This window comes from Stegodyphus dumicola, chromosome 2 (genome assembly GCF_044657685.1).
Source record: "Stegodyphus dumicola isolate Sdum_Otavi_A_Nest chromosome 2, ASM4465768v1".
NCBI classification, from domain to species: domain Eukaryota; kingdom Metazoa; phylum Arthropoda; class Arachnida; order Araneae; family Eresidae; genus Stegodyphus; species Stegodyphus dumicola.
In genome coordinates this window covers 189394038-189413405 of record NC_140769.1, presented here as the reverse complement: position 1 = coordinate 189413405, position 19368 = coordinate 189394038, and the positions used below count along the sequence as shown (strand labels likewise).

At 30.8% G+C, this 19368-nt stretch overlaps 1 protein-coding gene across 8 annotated transcripts in view; it reads left to right on the top strand.

Moving 5' to 3' along the window:
• Positions 1-19368, top strand: part of LOC118191457 (coiled-coil domain-containing protein AGAP005037-like) — a 769544-nt gene that overhangs the window by 532961 nt on the left and 217215 nt on the right. Inside the window, exon 1 of one of the 8 annotated variants that reach the window (XM_085811566.1) lies at positions 15485-15563. The exons of the other annotated variants lie outside the window; for them this stretch is intronic. Within the exon in view, the coding sequence (XP_085667692.1) occupies positions 15513-15563 (51 nt within the window). The 5' untranslated portion in view covers positions 15485-15512. Of the gene's footprint in view, positions 1-15484; positions 15564-19368 lie in introns of those variants that run through there. 8 annotated transcript variants of the gene reach the window in all.

Below are 19368 nucleotides of genomic sequence, written 5' to 3'. Positions count from 1 at the left end.
TAGAAATCTTTTTACAAAGGATTTACTCCCACAAGCAAGTACTCTTTATATGCTGTGTGCCTAGAGGTTTTATTGACCAAAATTACCAAACATAAAAGCATCATATTCATCCTCAAAATTTGTGATTTTAAATTTCAGAAACGGGTGTAACTTTTGCCCTTGCCTAATATATATATATATAAATAATATATATATATTTTGGCATCGGGAACTTTTGAAGAATCACAAAAATCACTTGATATTTCAAATATATCTTTATTATTTGTTGCACTACACAACTGGAGGCCAATCTGCACTCCACAATTTTGATGATGGCGCATTACATTTTCAACAAAAGCAGCCAAGCAAGAGACCTCCTTCATCAAGCAAACATAGGCTAAAACAGCGATTCTCAACCGGTAGTACGCAAGAGAAATATACGTGGTACGCAAAGAAATAAAATATTTTTAACTGTTAAACCCAAAACTCTCGGGAAGAAAAAGGCCAATTGATAGAAATTTTCTATGATGGAACTGAAGATTTCAAAAATAATACACTTATTAAATTTATGTTGAACTGAAATAAAGAAATTAAAGACATTTCAAATAAAGCTATAATTTGTTTTTTCTTTTTGCACAACCTATCTATGTGAACAAGGAATTTATCCCATGTTATATTTGAAAAATCAATACAGAAAAAAATTAAAAGTGGATCCTAATTTATGGTTAAAACTAAGTGAAATAGGACAAGACATAAAGAAATTGTATTTCTCTTCAAATAGGCCCAAATTTCACACTAAATTTTAGAATTCAAGTATTACAACTTAAATTTTGATAATTAAAAGGAAAACCGATTTTTAATCTAATATTTTTATGTGTGCGTATTTAATACAAATAGCCAGCAGGTTGTGCAAATGCCAGAATATATATATTCCTTTTATACTTCTATGGAAAAATAACCATTGTAAAATGTAGTGGTGGTACTAAATAAAGTTTTTCAGTTTTTGTTTAGATGATTTGCGTTAGTCAAAATGGTGAGAAGCGCTGGGCTAAAACTTATAGGCAATGCAGAAAAAGAGAGGTAGAAAAGTGAGGCAGTAGGATTGCGACGATATTTATAGTAAACACTTTTCGTTAATCTGATTGGCTAAAACTTATAGGCAATGCAGAAGTTTCAAGATGGCATAATGCGGAATACGTTTTCAGTTATAACGCAGTTTAGAGAAAGTTATTACTAGAGGATAAAGAACCCAAATTAAAAATAAGCAATTAAGAGGCATTTTAAATTATAATCTTGATTTGCATTTTTTGTCATATATATATATGTAATTAAATTTTTAGTATACAATTAATTCTAGATTACCCGAGATAATAACGAGCACAGTTTCAACTGTTAGCTCAAAACACAGAAAGTAAAATTAACCCGTATTATATTTAATAGCAACGTACTATGTATAATTACTTCCTTGTACAAACTAAAGAAAGTATTGTAATCGCGAAAAGTTTCGGATATCATATTTCAACGAGAATAGCCATTCTGACTGCTCTCGAATCCATTTGACCGATTTTTTTGCGCAATATCTGTAAACGAACAGAATAAAGGACTATTTTGCCAAAACGGATTTTAAAATGGATTCAGAAGCAATTTTTTTGTAACGCCTGTACCTACGCATTTACGTTCGTATGAATAGATCTCACATAACTCAAAAATGATTAGCCGTAGAAGGTTGACGTTTTGTACACGGAATTGCTATAGTATGTACCTGTTCACCTCTCGTTTTCATTGCAATATTCCTCACCAAACATATATATATATTAAACTTAAAGAAATTAAAATTAAATTGGAATCAAAACAAGGCAATTGCCTAATATTATTAATAATTGCAAGGGTGGAACAAGTCTAACATTGTAGCTAAACAGAATCAAACTAATAAGAGAAATCATCATTAGAATGAATCTGAAAAATAAAAATGCAAATGGTAAAGAAATAAAAATAAAAATTAAAAATTAATCTCATGTCTGAAACCCTAATTCATCAAGGAAAAATAATTCAGAACTTTTCAGAGGTAAATGAATTAAAGTTTCAGAAAAGACGATTAATGTGTCTCGAATACGTGTTTTTTTCTTCTGAATCATTTGAGAACAAAAAGCGATAAAATTTCAATTAAATTTTCAATAAAAACTTTAAAATCGAAAGATCGGATCTCAAATGTATCCAGAATTTTCCCTACACGTATTCGATCACTTGGAAAAAAGAGAAAATGAATAAAATATTACATGATGAAAAAATGACCTCACCGAAAAACAAAATTTCTTTTATTTTTGTTTTTTGACATATTACTATGTTATTCTCTGTATATATATAATACCACCTCTTTTACCCAGCTCAGTGAACTTTGTGTTTTTATTCTTATGTGTTGGTAAACATTTCATTTTTTTGCTTTATAAGTGATTGAATTATGTTGTTTTTACATTCGGGTCAAGGTGTTTATGCATTTAGTTAATCTGAATGCAATAGCTGTACAATTATGAACAATTTAAAAGTTTCAGCGGCGACTAGGCCTAACGAGGCCCCATTTGTTTGCATTTGATACTCTTAAGAGAATAATAAATTAAGACAGTTGGTGGACCAACTTTAGTGTCTTTTTGTCCAGAGAAACCTATTAACTTTCAGTTTTGTGCATCGAAAATTTTATCTTTTTGGTCGTTGGCGGAACTGCTTATTTTTGCATATAAGCTCTGATTTAAATTGTAAAAATTGTTTTTTTAAACTACTTTCAACTGTATTAGATGGTTTATGTTTTTCTGTATTTTAAAATTTTTGATGAAGATGTTTTGAGTTTTTATGTATTTTTGCCTTGCCTTGAAGTGAGAATGAATTGACTGAATGAGAAATATATCTTAATGAAATTCAAAGAAATAAATTTAAATGAAGTGGAGCAAAAACATATGTAAAATTTAATAGGCCGTACAAAATGTCATGTGGTATCCACACAACCTTTTTCTTATGTTGAAAATAAGTTTATTTGGTTACATAAATGAGTATTGAAAATAAAAAGAACAAAGTGTAAATAACCCTAATTTTCTCAGTGTTCCTGCCCTTTTCTGTATTTTCTCTCACTTCACAACACCCTTGTGGTTTGTTTATTTATATTACTCTAGTATTTCGTTAGGAATCAATGTGAAATGATTAATTAGATTAGTGGCTGTATTTATGATTTATTTTTAGGATTCAGCAATTTTATCAGATAGTTCAACAATGTTCATATACTAGGAATTGCAAATTGTTGCACATAAGAACAGTTGCAAAGTTCTGTGGTATATCATTGCTGTAAATCCCATATATTTTTCTTTTCATTCCAGTATTATTTTTAAACAATTTGATATTGCTGATCCGGTTAATCGGTCTTCGGATAATCGGGAGCTGACTGTATTTCGAAATCGAAAATAAAGTTTTAACAATAAGTTATTATTTTTATACAATAATACTTGTAATTTAATAATAAGTGTAATTTTGATTTCTAAACTATCTTAGAACCTAGCGATCAGTAGCGGAAGTTCTGCTTTCAGAGGACAGCAAATTTTGTTCATATACTTGTTAACGCATTTTTTGTTTGGAACAGTGTTATCGCTAGATCCATTCGTTTGTTTTTACGTGCACGCAAGACTGTTGTAGCTAATTAAAAAGTTTATATCTGTAATATATTCCGAACCGAAATGATAAAATGAATGTGAAGTATTTTCGCACGTGAGTTTTGTTATGAATGATCTGTATTATTATCGATAATACAGATCATTCATAACAAAACTCGAAATGATAAAATGAATAAACCGAAATGATAAAATGAATGTGAAGTATTTTCGTAGGTGAGTTTTGTTATGAATGATCTGTATTATTAAGTTTCGCTTGTTCTACGATTTTATACTTTTATTTCGTAAGTGTGTTTGGTTTAATTTGTAATCTAGTTCATATTTCCTTCCTGGATAATGTTAAGTATCATATGTAGCGTATTATTTTAATTCTGCAATTCTTCGCTGAAAATAGTTTCTCACCTGTTCTTTTATCCTCTGAAAATACACATGATCATATACATGAAAAATAATTTTCCAAACAAAGTTTAAACATTTCCACTTGGAAACGCGCTTAGAAAAATATTTCCAAAACTTTTCGACCTCATATTACCATGGATATTCGCTTTCGCAAGTATTGCCACTACGCGAAATATAAGATGCTTACTTTTCCTTCCATAGTCCTCGCTTATAACCAGTTCCCAGAATGATGCCATTAACAGATATATGCACACATGAATGCATTTCTGAGTCCGGTCCCGATAACAGAAGTGTGCCAATTTTCATTTGAATTATAAAAATGATGCTATATTCTTTTATCTTAAAAATGATTTCAAAAAGAAGAAATTTATATCATTTGCTGTCATGATACTTATAAGTTCCTAAATTCAATTTCAATCAAAAAAGCATCCAACATTATGAAAAAACAAAACAAAATCGACTTAGACTCCCTTTTGAGGGATCAGTTTATTCAGGAATGCACATTGTCCCGTCAGTTTATAAATTCCTTGCAATTGCAATAGATCAGTGCAACAGTTTTGTTTAGTAAAGCGGATACTCGCAGGATTATAATTTTAATTCTATAAATCTCTATGTTAGTAGAGTTTGAATTCAAAATGTTACACCTCAAGCTGCAAAGTCATGAATTTTCCCAACCAGAAAATGGTTCTTTTATTATACTCTAAACTATACTTACTTTTAATAGACCAATATAAAACACAAATTAAAATAATACATGCTATTGTAATAATATTTTAGCAATATTTGTATAATATAAAAGATACTTGCATGCTTTTCTGAGCATAAGGAAGGAGTTAATCCTTAGAAATCCATTTCTTTTGTTTCTGTAAGTGTAATTCAGGAACTTGCCGAAACTATATTTTCTTCAAAATTTGTAAACTGGATGACTATTTTTTATCTACCAATATATAGAAATGGAAAGAGAGGAAAGTAAATTTAATGTTTTGCAAAGCTAAAAGTTAGCACTCATATAAATTAATTATGTGACAAACTAAAATCGGGTGCGTTATTGAGAAATGAAAATATTTTCTTGATGAAAGCATTTCCAGTTTTATTTTTATATAACATTTTTAGTATTCATTTCCTAGTCTAATGCCATTGAAAATTATGCACATATGACATCGAAATAATTTGCATAACAAGCAAGAGGCTCTTCTCAATAATTTTTTAAGATAGTCTTGGAAAATCTCCCAGAGTATTTAACTCTACTTGATAAATTTGACTTAACTTTGAGTCGTAGCAAGTAAGCAGTATCCAAGCGGGTATGTAAAGTAGAAAACTTTATTCCTTCTTTAACTTCCTGATAATAATCCTAAATCTTCCTTTTCGATAAAAATTAGATATATATCAGGGCACCTTTTGCAGGTGATCTCTCAAATTCAAATGTGACATCATAAAATTAAAAAAGAATTATCTTTACAAGCATCATTAATTTTAGTCATAAATATTAAGAACACTTTACCGCTGTTTCAAGGCTCGAAAATGGAAATTGCTGAAAATAAGACATTTCTGTCTATATGATGGATTTTTAATCAAAGAGCATATTTTTCCAAATAAATGAATGAAACATATTCATTTTAATAATTCGAATTACTTGTTTAAAATATACCTCAAATAAAAACATCTCCAATTTTAATTTCTCCATTTTTAATCAAAGAGCATATTTTTTCAAATAAATGAATGAAACATATTCATTTTAATAATTCGAATTACTTGTTTAAAATATACCTCAAATAAAAACATCTCCAAGTAAAACGGCAGCGTAACTGTAATTTAATGTAATACATCTGTTGGTCGAAACAGAAGGAAAATTTTTTTAAATGAATAATTTTTAACATTTATGATCAATATTATTTGTGCAGTTGTATTGTTTTTATTTGTGTCGCTTCAATGTAAAGAATGATTTAGTTCACTATGCTGTGTAAAGGTTACTTTCATTGACATTAGATTATTTGAATATGGAATAACACAAGAAGACTATCTGGCTAAATGAAATGATGCATTCATTAAGGACTTTCTAAAGGAAAATGTGTCATTTTCAAGTTACACACTGGAAAAGCTACGAAAATCAATCATGCAATCAGCCTTTTTTACATCGGATCGAACTCGGGTCTAACTTCTAGTATTTAGCCGTTGTAACCACTCGGCCAATGGTTAGGCCCTATTTGTTAAAATGCTTTATACGAAAGACAATTTCCCCGTTAGGAAGCAAATGAAATCTAGAATAAATTTGGTATTTTGGGGATATTTATATTAGTTAAATAAAACTGAGTTACAAAAAATGAGTAAAGCATTTAAAATCCTTTTTATACCTAAAGTTGCCTTTCTTATATCTTAATTTCATTCATTAATTCATTCTTAGAAGCTTGAAAATAAGTTCTTAAGGATTTTTATTATCCATTTCATTATGTTACTTCAGTTATTAAAATATAAACTAATGTAACTAATCTGAAAATCAATGGAAAACATAAAATGCATAATCTTAGTTCTCTTGACACCGTCGAAGAAAAAGCAGCAACAAAGGACCTATTTTCACAAACTGGATTGCAAAAGAATGCAATGAATGTGGTAGGATTAGAGAACTCCACAAGTACTTTGTTTCTTGTAAAGCCCTCTAATTCTTTTGACCTGTCTCGGGATTCCTTACTTTTTCTATGATGCATCAAAAGCTCTGCTTTTTCTCCGTGTTGTGTCATGATGCATACGTTTTCTGTTATGTACCTTTATATATATATATATATATATATATATATAATTTATTTCCTAAACAGTATTGATTAATTCATTATATTATCTCCTAAGTTTAATTAAAGTAGAATTATTTTAAAAGTGTGAATCCATACTGGTAAGTTATATTTTGAAAGATGTTTTGAAGTAATTTGAAAGCAAAATGTTAATAATGTTTTAACGGGGACTGGAGTTAAATCATCACGAAGAATAAATTTCAATTGTAAAAGGAAAAATTAAAACATGTAATCATTGTCATTGATCGGAAATTAGTTGACTTTTCAAAGGGAACAAACCAACTCCCGTTCAATGAACAATAATTGATAAAAATACGTAAATACGAAAGTGTTTCGTCTTTACTCGAGTTATAAGTAAAAGTCAAACCGGCAATTCTAGTCAGGCCAAAAATTTCCGCGAATAGAAGGAATTATGAACCAATGCTGATACTCAAAGAACTTATTCTTATGAAGCATTTTAGTCAATTCAATTTGGAGTAAAAATCAATTACTGTAGAGAAATCCTATTTAACTCGAGTAATCGTCCCCGACACTTTCATGTTTATGCATTTGCGTACTATATTATTTGTAGAAATTAAACATTGGAAATTGTCATTATGAAATCGAATTCAAAGTAAAGTTGAAATAAACATAGAAGATTATAAAAAAAAATATAAATAATGCAAACTTTGTAAAAACAAATCAAAGACAATATAAAAATAATATAAAATAATATAGAAAATAATATAAATAAGATTAGTGAATGTACATGAAGATATAAAGGCCAGAAAAGTATTAAGTAACTTACATTCTTTCTAGTGGGGGAGTTGGCAAAGTGTTCTCTTCGTGTCTGACTCAGAAGTGTAGGGTGTCCGAAAATTCTTAGCGGCAGTAGGGGCTTTGAATAATATCAGTCGGTAAGAATTGGGTGAAGTAATTTATGGTAGTGGGTGGGACTTGGAATTCTTGAGGGATGTATTTTGTGGAGTTCTTATCTGAGAGAGACCGTCTGTTAAGATTTTTTTGAAAATACTTGTGAATGAAAATTAATTAATTTCTGGCTAATTGTTGTGTCACAATGATTAAGGATTTAAGAAAGGAAAAAGGCATTTTCACTGTCCAAGAGCTAATAGACAGTCTAAAGGCATGAAATAGGTCCATTTTTTTAGTAACAGTATATGTCTGAAGACAATTAGCTTTTTACAATATATACAATTGAGTAATTACACTATATACAAATCTTCCAACTGACAGTCATCCAACTTATACCGCCTTCTCAGGTTTAGGAATAAATTATCATATCCCTATCAGTTAAATGATTTTGAGTGAGTATTTAACGCCTGCTCTTTTAAGGCAATGGTTGATAAATTGAATGGGAATTAGATTATTTTTGAGAATTTTGACGGTCTCTCTCAGATAAGAACTCCACAAAATACAACCCTCAAGAATTCCAAGTCCCACCCACTACCATAAATTACTTCACCCAAGTCTTACCGACTGATATTATTCAAAGCCCCTACTGCCGCTAAGAATTTTCGGACACCCTACACTTCTGAGTCAGACACGAAGAGAACACTTTGCCAACTCCCCCACTAGAAAGAATGAAAGTTACTTAATACCTTTTCTGGCCTTTATATCTTCATGTACATTCACTGATCTTATTTATATTATTTTCTATATTATTTTATATTATTTTTATATTGTCTTTGATTTGTTTTTACAAAGTTTGCATTATTTATATTTTTTTTATAATCTTCTATGTTTATTTCAACTTTACTTTGAATTCGATTTCATAATGACAATTTCCAATGTTTAATTTCTACAAATAATATAGTACTCAAATGCATAAACATGAAAGTGTCGAGGACGATTACTCGAGTTAAATAGGATTTCTCTACAGTAATTGATTTTTACTCCAAATTGAATTGACTAAAATGCTTCATAAGAATAAGTTCTTTGAGTATCAGCATTGGTTCATAATTCCTCCCATTCGCGGAAATTTTTGGCCTGACTAGAATTGCCGGTTTGACTTTTACTTATAACTCGAGTAAAGACGAAACACTTTCGTATTTACGTATTTTTATCAATTATTGTTCATTGAACGGGAGTTGGTTTGTTCCCCTTGAAAAGTCAACTAATTTCCGATCAATGACAATGATTACATGTTTTAATTTTTCCTTTTACAATTGAAATTTATTCTTCGTGATGATTTAACTCCAGTCCCCGTTAAAACATTATTAACATTTTGCTTTCAAATTACTTCAAAACATCTTTCAAAATATAACTTACCAGTATGGATTCACACTTTTAAAATAATTCTACTTTAATTAAACTTAGGAGATAATATAATGAATTAATCAATACTGTTTAGGAAATAAATTATTAATAACTAACTTTGCAGCAATTGCGCAAGTAATAATAACTTGTATTCGCACTAAATGATTTAAGATCATACAACATTATATATATATACTATTTATTTATTTTAAGTTCCACACTAATTAAAATCTGAACCTGCAGACCACTACACCTCGAAGGCTCGCTAACACGGCGGAAGAAATACATTATAAACTAAATAGAAATTTTTTATTAGTCCAAAAACTATGTAGAGTCATTAGGTTATTTTGAAGCAGGAGACTTGAAAAATGTGCAATGTCCTCGCCGGGACTCGAACCCTTTGCATATCGAATACGCTGCAGGCGTGCTTTCAGTTACACCATGAGGGAATGCGGAAAGGAGGGAGAAACTATTTTGTAACCAAATCAAGACTTTATTGATACAAAACTCAATGAGCCATCTATATAAAAACATAATTAAGGATTGGGTTTCTGAAGTTTTGACTTATTTTTTGATACAAAGCATCTTTTGAAATACTTAATAAATTTTCGCGTTTACATGACAGTTTTAAAATATCAAGTTTCTTGTATATCTTCGAAACTGTGATTTAAAATCAATTGTCTTTGAAGACCGTCAGGCAAAGAAGTTAGATGGAACATGAAACCTTAAAAATCTGATTTTTTCGATTCCTCGTTCGAGATGATATCATTAAATACGAGAAAAATTCAAGTTATTTGTTCTGAATACTGAACATTCTTTTTATCTCTCTGTTAATTTTATTTACTTTTGCTTTATCTGAAGCACAGGTAGGAAGACATAAATCGTCACCAAGAACATATATATTGCTGCAGCAAAATGCAGTTATATGCATATTTCTGGGAAAATGACAAAGGAGAAATTACTAACAATATTTAAACAATAATTACATGCCATAAAAACTAAACATACCCATAAAAAATAACATAACCCATAAAAACAATAATATGAATAGGTAAGTTTATAATTGAATCAATTAGTTTATTTTAAACAATTGTTGGATAACAAAATTTAGTAAAAAATCAGATATCCTACAGGAAATTCATATTCGTTTGAAATTACAATATTAATTAAAAATTTAGAAGGATAATTACCTCGTTCTAAACCTAAATTAAACACCAGTAAATAAACCTTGATTTACTAAAACTTACTCTGAGCCAACTTATTAAAAATCATATTGACCCTTTCACTTCTAACAGCAGCTGATGTTAAATCTCAAACTTTCTTTAGTAATCATGTTACGTTACAACCAGCTAAAAACGAGAAAGTTTCCCTCTGCTTTCGGTTGGCTCAACATAGGCCAATCCATTTTATGCCAAAGAAAGGGCTAAGAAGGGAAAAAACTTTAATGGTTTAGAAATGAAGGGAAAAAAGAAGGAAAAGAACTTTAATGGTTTAGAATTTTTAGAAAAATTAAAATAACTATCATAAAAATCTGTTATGTTATTTCTGCGCTTATAACATACTAGTTTTACAATACATGGCACAATTATTATTTATGTATCATATATTATGTATTTTTACGTTTAGATTTATGAAATTAAATAAAAAATTTTTACAATACAGATTCTTGGAGCAAAGTAGATGAACACTTAATACGGATGTGAGAAATGATGAGAAAGTGCTCATTCCAGTTTTCATTACTGCAAATTCCATGCTCGTTTTTTTTATATAGTTACATAACGGAGCACATAGCTTGTTCCTGTAAAACTTCATATTCAAGGAATACAGTGTTAGAAGTAAATTGCTGCAAAATGAGTAACATAAATAACATTTTCTATTTATTGCGATGGTGGGGAATTAACCTGATCAAGAGCCATCAGTAGCCGCCCAGATGGTATAGCGGTTAGGAAAGACTTAATAAATCTCTGTAGGGTGGACATCATACTGCAAGGGCTTGTTCCCGATCAGTAGTCCTCCTTAACAGTGTAAAAGTAAAAAAAGTGGTTAGGGTAGCCCGGGTTCGATCCGTGAGAAGCTGTTGGATGTAAAACTGTCTGTCCTTTCATAGGAGGTAACGGGGGACGCCTATTAGATGCCTCCACAATAAAATGGCCACCACTTCTGGCCTTAAGTAATGGCCAGTGCCGATACAGGCAAGTGCTCGCCATTTAAAAAAAAAAAAAAAAAAAAGAGCCATCAAAATCCTGAAGATTATTGTTTGATGGCCGAAATTAAAAAATTTATTTTATAGTTCCCTTTTAAAAGTTGATATATGTTATCAACCGATTGTAACTGTAACTAATGTGTCGATTATTTTTTAACAATCTGACGTGTTATTTAGTGTGAGCAAAGAAGTTTATCAAATTTCATATCAGTGATTTGACCACATCGTATCAGTTCACTTCTCGATTTCGTTTTGAATCTTCATGGGCATTTGAAGCCCATGAAGATTGGGCCATAATTAATGTACTTCCAATTACAAAATATTGTTTATAAGCTCGTTTTCTCAGATATAAAACAAGTATTTGAGAAAAACGTTTTACAAATTATATCCACTATTTTGCGTTGAACTGAGAGTTAGATCATGTCCACTGATCGTAATTATCAATTAATACGTAACTGCATTTAAACCTATGTAATTATACAACAAGCAAAGCAGCCCTTCAACATTCTACATCTCTCTGAAGTCGTGTTCAGGCGCATACTTTGGGAACTGTCGAATATTGGTTATTTGTTATATTGGTTTATTGAACAACATTCAAGATTTTCCCAAACTGTATGAAAATATCTTTGTAGTACTTTTGAAAATGTTTTTGTCTAACTTTTACCGTTATATCCTATAAGCAAATAAGAAAATATTTCATTACAGTATGGATCCAAACTGATTCAAAATAGATCAAATAATCTCTAAAATATTTACAAAGTATAGAGCGAGTTGTCGAAAATAGAATTAGAATATATTATTAAATCAAATTGAAGATATCACTTAATTTATTTGGAATCAGGATTAAGCCTCGAAAGTATCAGTCAGTATACTGTTAGATGCGTACAGGTTCGTGATGAACTGTATGCACATAGAACCGATAATAACATGAGAAAATTTATTTTTCCGAAAGAAACACTTTAGAGTTCTGGAACGTTTCACAAATGTATTCGTACACATCTTCTCAGTATGACAGAACACAATCAGTAGATACCACTTCAAACTATTGAGAACGGTGAATACAAGACTACATGAAAAGGTTCAAATGAGTAAGCTCGCAGAGTGATCTCTCAGTACTCTGAGCTAAACTGTAAACTCAACTCTGAACCAAACTGAGACCTTGACTAACTCCACCATATGTTGAATGGAGTAAAGGAAGGAAAGTTCCTTTTCCTCGATGCTCTCTCCCAATGTTATAAAGTTTTCCCTTGTGGTCGGAGAAACTCCAAGTACATTTGATTTCTCAAAATCACTAGAAGTCATTGTAGTTACAATTGCATCAGGTTCGAACCACAGTTACAAAGACCAAAATGTCACCAAGTTTGACGACTTTTGACGATCAAATTTAAAAACAAAAAAAGAAAATCTGAAAGGATTCTTTAAATTACTACCAAAGGGGCGTTTTCTTAACATTTTGTGTGTTACCTTTATTTATTAAATATCATGTTATTCGCAATTAAACCATAAAATTCAGTTCAAAAGCAATCCCTCAAAATAATTTTAAATTGAGCGTATCTTTAGAATTTCCGATACACAGCCTCACGCGCTGGAGATAAAAATGATTTTTTTCTGTGCAACGTTGCCATTGATTGCTTTGAAATCCTTCAGTTTGTTGATCAAAAATTCGTTAAAGTTTCACAAAATATGAAATTGATTCAAAAAAAAAAATTCCAAATTTCAAATTTGGGCTTCAGATGCCCATATTTACAGGTGGATTACATTATGCAAACTTTTATGGCTCTAGGTACCGTTGTTTTAACACAATGCAAGAAGCATACATACATATATGCAGATAACACAATACATACATATATGCATACATATATGCATAATACATACATATATGCAGATAACACAATGCAAGAAGCATACATACATATATGCAGATTATTCATTATTTAATTTCTTCAAATATAATACAGGACGATAATATTTGGTGGTAACCGTTTGAAAAGTGATACAGCCATTTATAGTGTTTGGACACAAAATCGCACAACGAAAATAGTAGTCCCTCAGGAACAAATCCCCTTTAAACTAAAAAGGTGTCTAACCCTGTTTCACACTTTTTATGCTACATTATACAAGTGATACTGATATTCGCATGTAAATTATTTACATATATAAAACATTTGCAGCAATGCATTAGAATTTTTTAAAAATCCAAAACTCTATTTCCCCGAATCTGTCGTTCTCCTTTCAAGGTTCAAAATAAAATTAAAATTGTTCGAAGAAAATGTATGAGATACATTTAGTATTTTATGTAAAATTAATAACTTCTTTTAATAAAAAAGTTAGGCATTTTATTTTACATGCGTAAAAAAATAATTTCTTTGTTTCATTGCTGGAAACAGAAACAAGGTTATATGTCTAGTTTTTAGAGCATATATAAATAAAATTAATTCGTAAATAATATTTAAATGAAAATAAAATAGATTGCGCACTTAGGCAAATAAAAACATTTCGTTGCTTAGTTTTGTCCGAAAACTTTTTTTCTGTTTTTTAAGAGTATAAAAATATTTTATTTGTTAACTATAACTTTAGTAGAATAAAACAAGATAAATGAAAAATGAGTTTCAAGTTGTAAATTTTAGGTTAGTACCTTAAACAAGAATATAAGAAAATCACGAGATTATAAAAGAACTGCAGTCTGATATTCAGAGTCCAGTTTAGCACTTTAAACACTTTTAACAACAACAGCAAAGATAAAAATCTGTTGCAAAAACTGGTATTTTCACTCTAATATTTCATCATAAAAAATACAAATACTTAAATTGAATCCGAAGTAATTTTTAATATAGGAAGATAGTATGAATGCTTTAGATTCAGTTTAGGTACATATGTTATCTGCAGAAGCAGTACCTGTCGAGAGGGTTAAGATCACCGGCCGACACACAATAATAAGCGTATTTCAGGAATCCTGAAACAAAGCGGGAAGACAATTGTTTCTGTAATAAAATTGTTGTTTTTCGGCACTGTGTTCTGCAATAAAATTTTATTTCTGCAAAGAAAATGGGATAATGTGATATCTGAATAGACTGAAGGCGCTTTCGAAAAATGATTTTTCGAACGCGGAGAAGATAACCACTTGATTACGTTCCTTTACAGTAAAAGGTTTTTCCAATGTGCATCATTATCAGTCCGAGAAAAAGTTAAGTTCTTTGAACTAAAAATGGATTCTTCGCTTGAGATAAGAAATTCCTCATCTTATTCCGGGCTGACTTGAAACTACGTAAAAAGGGAGTCATTATTATGTTATCTTTCAAACGCACTGTGTTAGTGCAGATGTCATTCTCGTCCTACACTTAATTAAAAAAAATTACAGGAACTAATTTTCCAATGTAATTTCGGACCTGAGGCTGCATTTTCGTTTTCCGATCCGGATTTTAAATTACCCGAGTGCTGCCAAACAGCCTCAAAATTCCCATGAAATGTGCTTATATGTTTTTAGTTAATTAATTACCTGTGTATAGTTACTTTATTTTTGCATAACTGGTAAAAAAACTGGTTTTTCTGTAGATCGTTTGTGCACGAAGCTTTCAACAATCCCTCATGTGGCAGTACTTGCTGTTTCGCCCCGACCCCGAAATCTGCGAACTATAAATACATCGAAAAAATTTCTTTTGGAATGATTAAAGAATTTGTTTTACTCCCGCTTTAATAAATTTGTATTTTTGCCTGCAGAATAATAAGAAAAAGATGACGTATCTCTCAAGGATTTTCCGAATGTCTAAATAAGCTGCGCTGCGTCTGGAGTCATACTGCATAAAAACAGAATAGTTGTTTCATTGTTATAATTTGATATTATCAGTGATGAAAGAAGGCATATGTTTCTCGTTAGAATAAAACATCAATACCCCTTCTACGAAACAAAGAGGCAAAACCATTTCTACAAAGCAAACTGCCGAAACCGGACTCTGTTACGAAGTGTCTCTTATTTTGAGGTCAGCAACGCGCTTGAATACAAAAACGTATTGCATCTATTATAACCAAATACCCCAGCACGTGTTCAGAACCACGGAACGAATCCGAAACTTTGTTACGCAACCGGTCGTATTTCCGCGCATTCCCACCTGGGTCGCTCCACAGGGGGAAAAAATAATAATAAAGAAAGTTTGTTTTCAGACTTTCTTTTTTATTTTTTTTACCCCCTCTCTTCTTTCCCTGTCCTCTCGCTTCCTTCACTCCGCGCCGAAATGTTGCGCGATGAAGTACATGGTGACGTCGTTTTTGTCCAACACGGGAACCGGCCGCCAGGTGAGCAGTTCTTTTTTTCGAATTTCGGTCATTCTTCTGATTTTAAATGATGTGTTTAGCTGCAAGTCGAGGTCAGAATAGGCCGGAAAATTTTTCTCTGCTATGAATGTCAGATTTAACTTCAAATCTGTCATTTTTTAATAGGTGTTTTTAGGGAAGGTAGTCATCAAAAGCATTACTTCATTTCAGTCGAACGGGCCCCAATCTTGGTCCTGGCACTTCTTCATTTTGACAGAAACATTGATTGTTTTCTTTCATAATTCCTTATTCCTATTTAATATGTGAATCATAATCACCGTAAAATGTTTTTTTGGATAAATCTGAAATGGGATCAGGATGCTCAGAAAATGCATTCAAAATTCAAATTTAAAATGATTTAAGATAATAAGCGTATTTCAGGAATCCTGAAAGCGGGAAGACAATTGTTTCTGTAATAAAATTGTTGTTTTTCGGCACTGTGTTCTGCAATAAAATTTTATTTCTGCAAAGAAAATGGGATAATGTGATATCTAAATAGACTGAAGACTAATGTGATATCTGAAGACTGATAATGTGATATCTGATAGCCAGGTAAAATTTTAAAGTTTATTTATCAGGGAAAAAAGGTAATTGATATTATCAAAACATATACATTTAATAGAAAATGAAGCCGACACTCGAAGAACAGTTAAACACACACATTTTTATTAATGTTTGGTACCATACTTAAAAGTAAACAATACTGAATAAAAATGCGATATAAAGCAGATGTGATATACTTAGTATGAATTGATTTATGATTTTTTATAAAGAAGCGTTCTCTTATAATATGCAGAAAGGAGAAAGGTCTGGAAACAATTCTCTATTCCCACGTCCTCAGCCTGAGGATGGAACATTTCTATTTACTAACCAGGTGCTGCACTAATTTAGTCCATCTGCTGCAGCAGTTTCAGCTGCCAAACGATTGCTTTTGAGTTGTCTTGTTTTACGATACTGTAGCTTTTAAAGATGAAATTGCTGTCATAAAAGCTAGTAAATTTGATAAGTTTTAAATTTCTTCCTTGAATATATTGTATCGAATTCCGAAACAAGTTTTGGCATTCAGAATTTTAGAATTTCTTTTTATATTGTAAAGTTCTGAAAGTTTCTCATCAGGTAGATTGAAGATTAGCTCGATATAAAAAACACTCTATACCCCTATACCGCCCAGACGGTATAGTGGTTAGGAAAGCGCACTATGTCGCCGAAGGGCCCGGACTCCCGGAATCCCAGGTTCGAATCCCGGAAAAAGTATGGATGATTGTAAATGCATTGTGTCTTTGGCGGCATGGGGGCACTCTAAAACTATGTGACAAGCCGAAAGTGCTCTCGTGTAGTTTCGTAGCAGAGGAGTTGGGTGGAAGAACCTCGCACTCCCTAGGGTGCTTTCCATCAAAATTGAGGTAAAAGTAGAAGTCCAACCTCCTTGAGGCTCTGGCAGTCATTCTTCCATGAAATACATGGACGACAACAACATCGATTCGCAAATATTCATAGTCAATTTGGTAGGGTACGAACTGCGCCAAATTTGATCGAAGATCCTCGTCCCCTTCTTTTCTAATCCACGAACTGCGCGACGTTTCCTGTCCCCTATTTCTTTCCAAGAAGATTGGGTGCTACAAAAAGTCATTTATCGCTATTAATGGGACATTCTATTGACGCTGCGAGCCTTCATTTTCGTTTATAAATATTGTAAAAATTTTGCATGCAAAACAAATATTAATTTAAAGTCTGGTGTGTGCTAAAGTAAAAATTAATTTCTTTTACACTCATTTTAAAGTTTTATGATGCTTAAAGGAATGATGGTGTTTGTGTTGGTGTATTTAATTATGGCAAAGCACACTAGGGCTAACTGCCTAAGGGGAGGGATGTCTTCGTGGAGGACTTTCTAAGGGAAACTGGCTCGTATATACGTTACACATGGTAAAGGAATGATGAGCCAGATCATTTTTATTCTCTGTAAGAATTAAAAACTTTCCAAGTTGTAGATTTTAATCGCTGATTTATATATATATATCACTTTTGAATAGTAAAATTGATAGATTAATGACATACACAAAACTGATACATAATCAACGTATCAAATATCGGATTTGTAGCTCACCTTAAATAAGTTTCTTGTCTAGATAAATATTAACAAATCTTCTTAGATAGCAGAATGGTTTTAACTTTTAAATTTACCATTTTAGGTAAACAGTTATAATTTAATTTACAAAATTCTCTTTATTAAATCTAAAATTTGGACTTCTCAAGTCGTTCTAAATTCACCCTAATATTATTGCAATATATTCCCGTATTAAGCTTTCCATTTTTAATCAATGAAGTTATTTAACTTTGTTACAAATTCCATATTTTAACACTAGAAACGTTTAAATATTTATTCTGTTTTCCACCTGATGTACTTTGGCATGCATTTAATTTCCAATACACATCTAATTAATAAATTAATAATTATGAGCGTCAGCAGAATTTTCATACTTAACAAACAAAAAAAAAAAAAAAAAAAAAAAAAATCAAACTCCCTTATATTTATATCCTGGGATTTTCAGTTCCCTTTTAATCCTCCTTTGTCACATATTGTTGCTCTGTACTCAAGTTTTCATGTATGTAGAATTCATATACTTTGTATTGTATTTATGCGAATTTATATTTAAATGATAATTTTTACAAATTCTTGCATCACAACTCTAGTTAACAGAAGATGTTTCTAACACCTTGGCAAAGCGAGGTGATGGATACCTCGGTGCAAATTATATCTAACATTTTTCCAAAAGCATAGAATTTATATGGATATCAATAAATTAAGGATTATTTCTCCATCTAATTTTCTTAACATGTTTATTCCAGAATTTTCTTTTCACACTGTAGGGCTTAACTTTATGAGTTTTCTATAATCATTCAATTTCTCTAGCCGTGGCAACTTTGCAGAACTTCTGACAAGCAGTTATATTTTTAACCACTGTTGACTATCAGTACATTATTCACTTGTTTCACAAGTGCAACTTTTATTTTATACTCAAATCTACGTAAAATAGCATTAAAACTTCAGTTATGCGGAGCTTCTGATCGATTGCTTGTTTTAGATTGAATGAAATTAAGCTTAATGTTACTCTTAATTAGCTTGTTATTAATTTAATTAAACTTTTCTAATTAATTATATGTTCAGATATATTCAAGTACATTACTCAAACTTTTGCATCCCAATTTTTAATTTTTGGTTAAAAAAATAAACTTTTATTTATTCAGAGGCCTGATTGATTATATTAATTTGCAGTATTGTTTATCTAATTCCTTTCTTCTAGATAAATTTTAGAAAAAACTTCTTAGCATAATAATTTAATTTTATACGTCAGTGTTCCAAGTGCATAGTAATGTTGTTATAATAGATTTCATGCTAAGCTTTTTTTAAATTTAACTAAATTTAATTTCTGCAAACATTTACATGATTACTTTAATTAACAAGAAATATTTTTAGCACACTTATGATATGGAATGCTTTATAATTATTTAATTTATGATATTATTATCATAAATGAAAGATGTTTGTAATGCTAATATGTATGTTTACCAATACCTTTTATTTTCTTTGTTAGCACTCGCATTTATTACTGTTATTCAAGTAATTAGCCTGCTTGTTAGATATTTTTTACTTGTTCTTGTGATATGTAATTCTGTTTATTTACTCGTATTTTTATTTTCCTCTTGGCTACAAGTGGCTTCAAAAAGTTAAATTGTAACCCTGTAGGCAGCAGGGGGAAGAAATTTTGATTGGCACAGTTGGACTGTA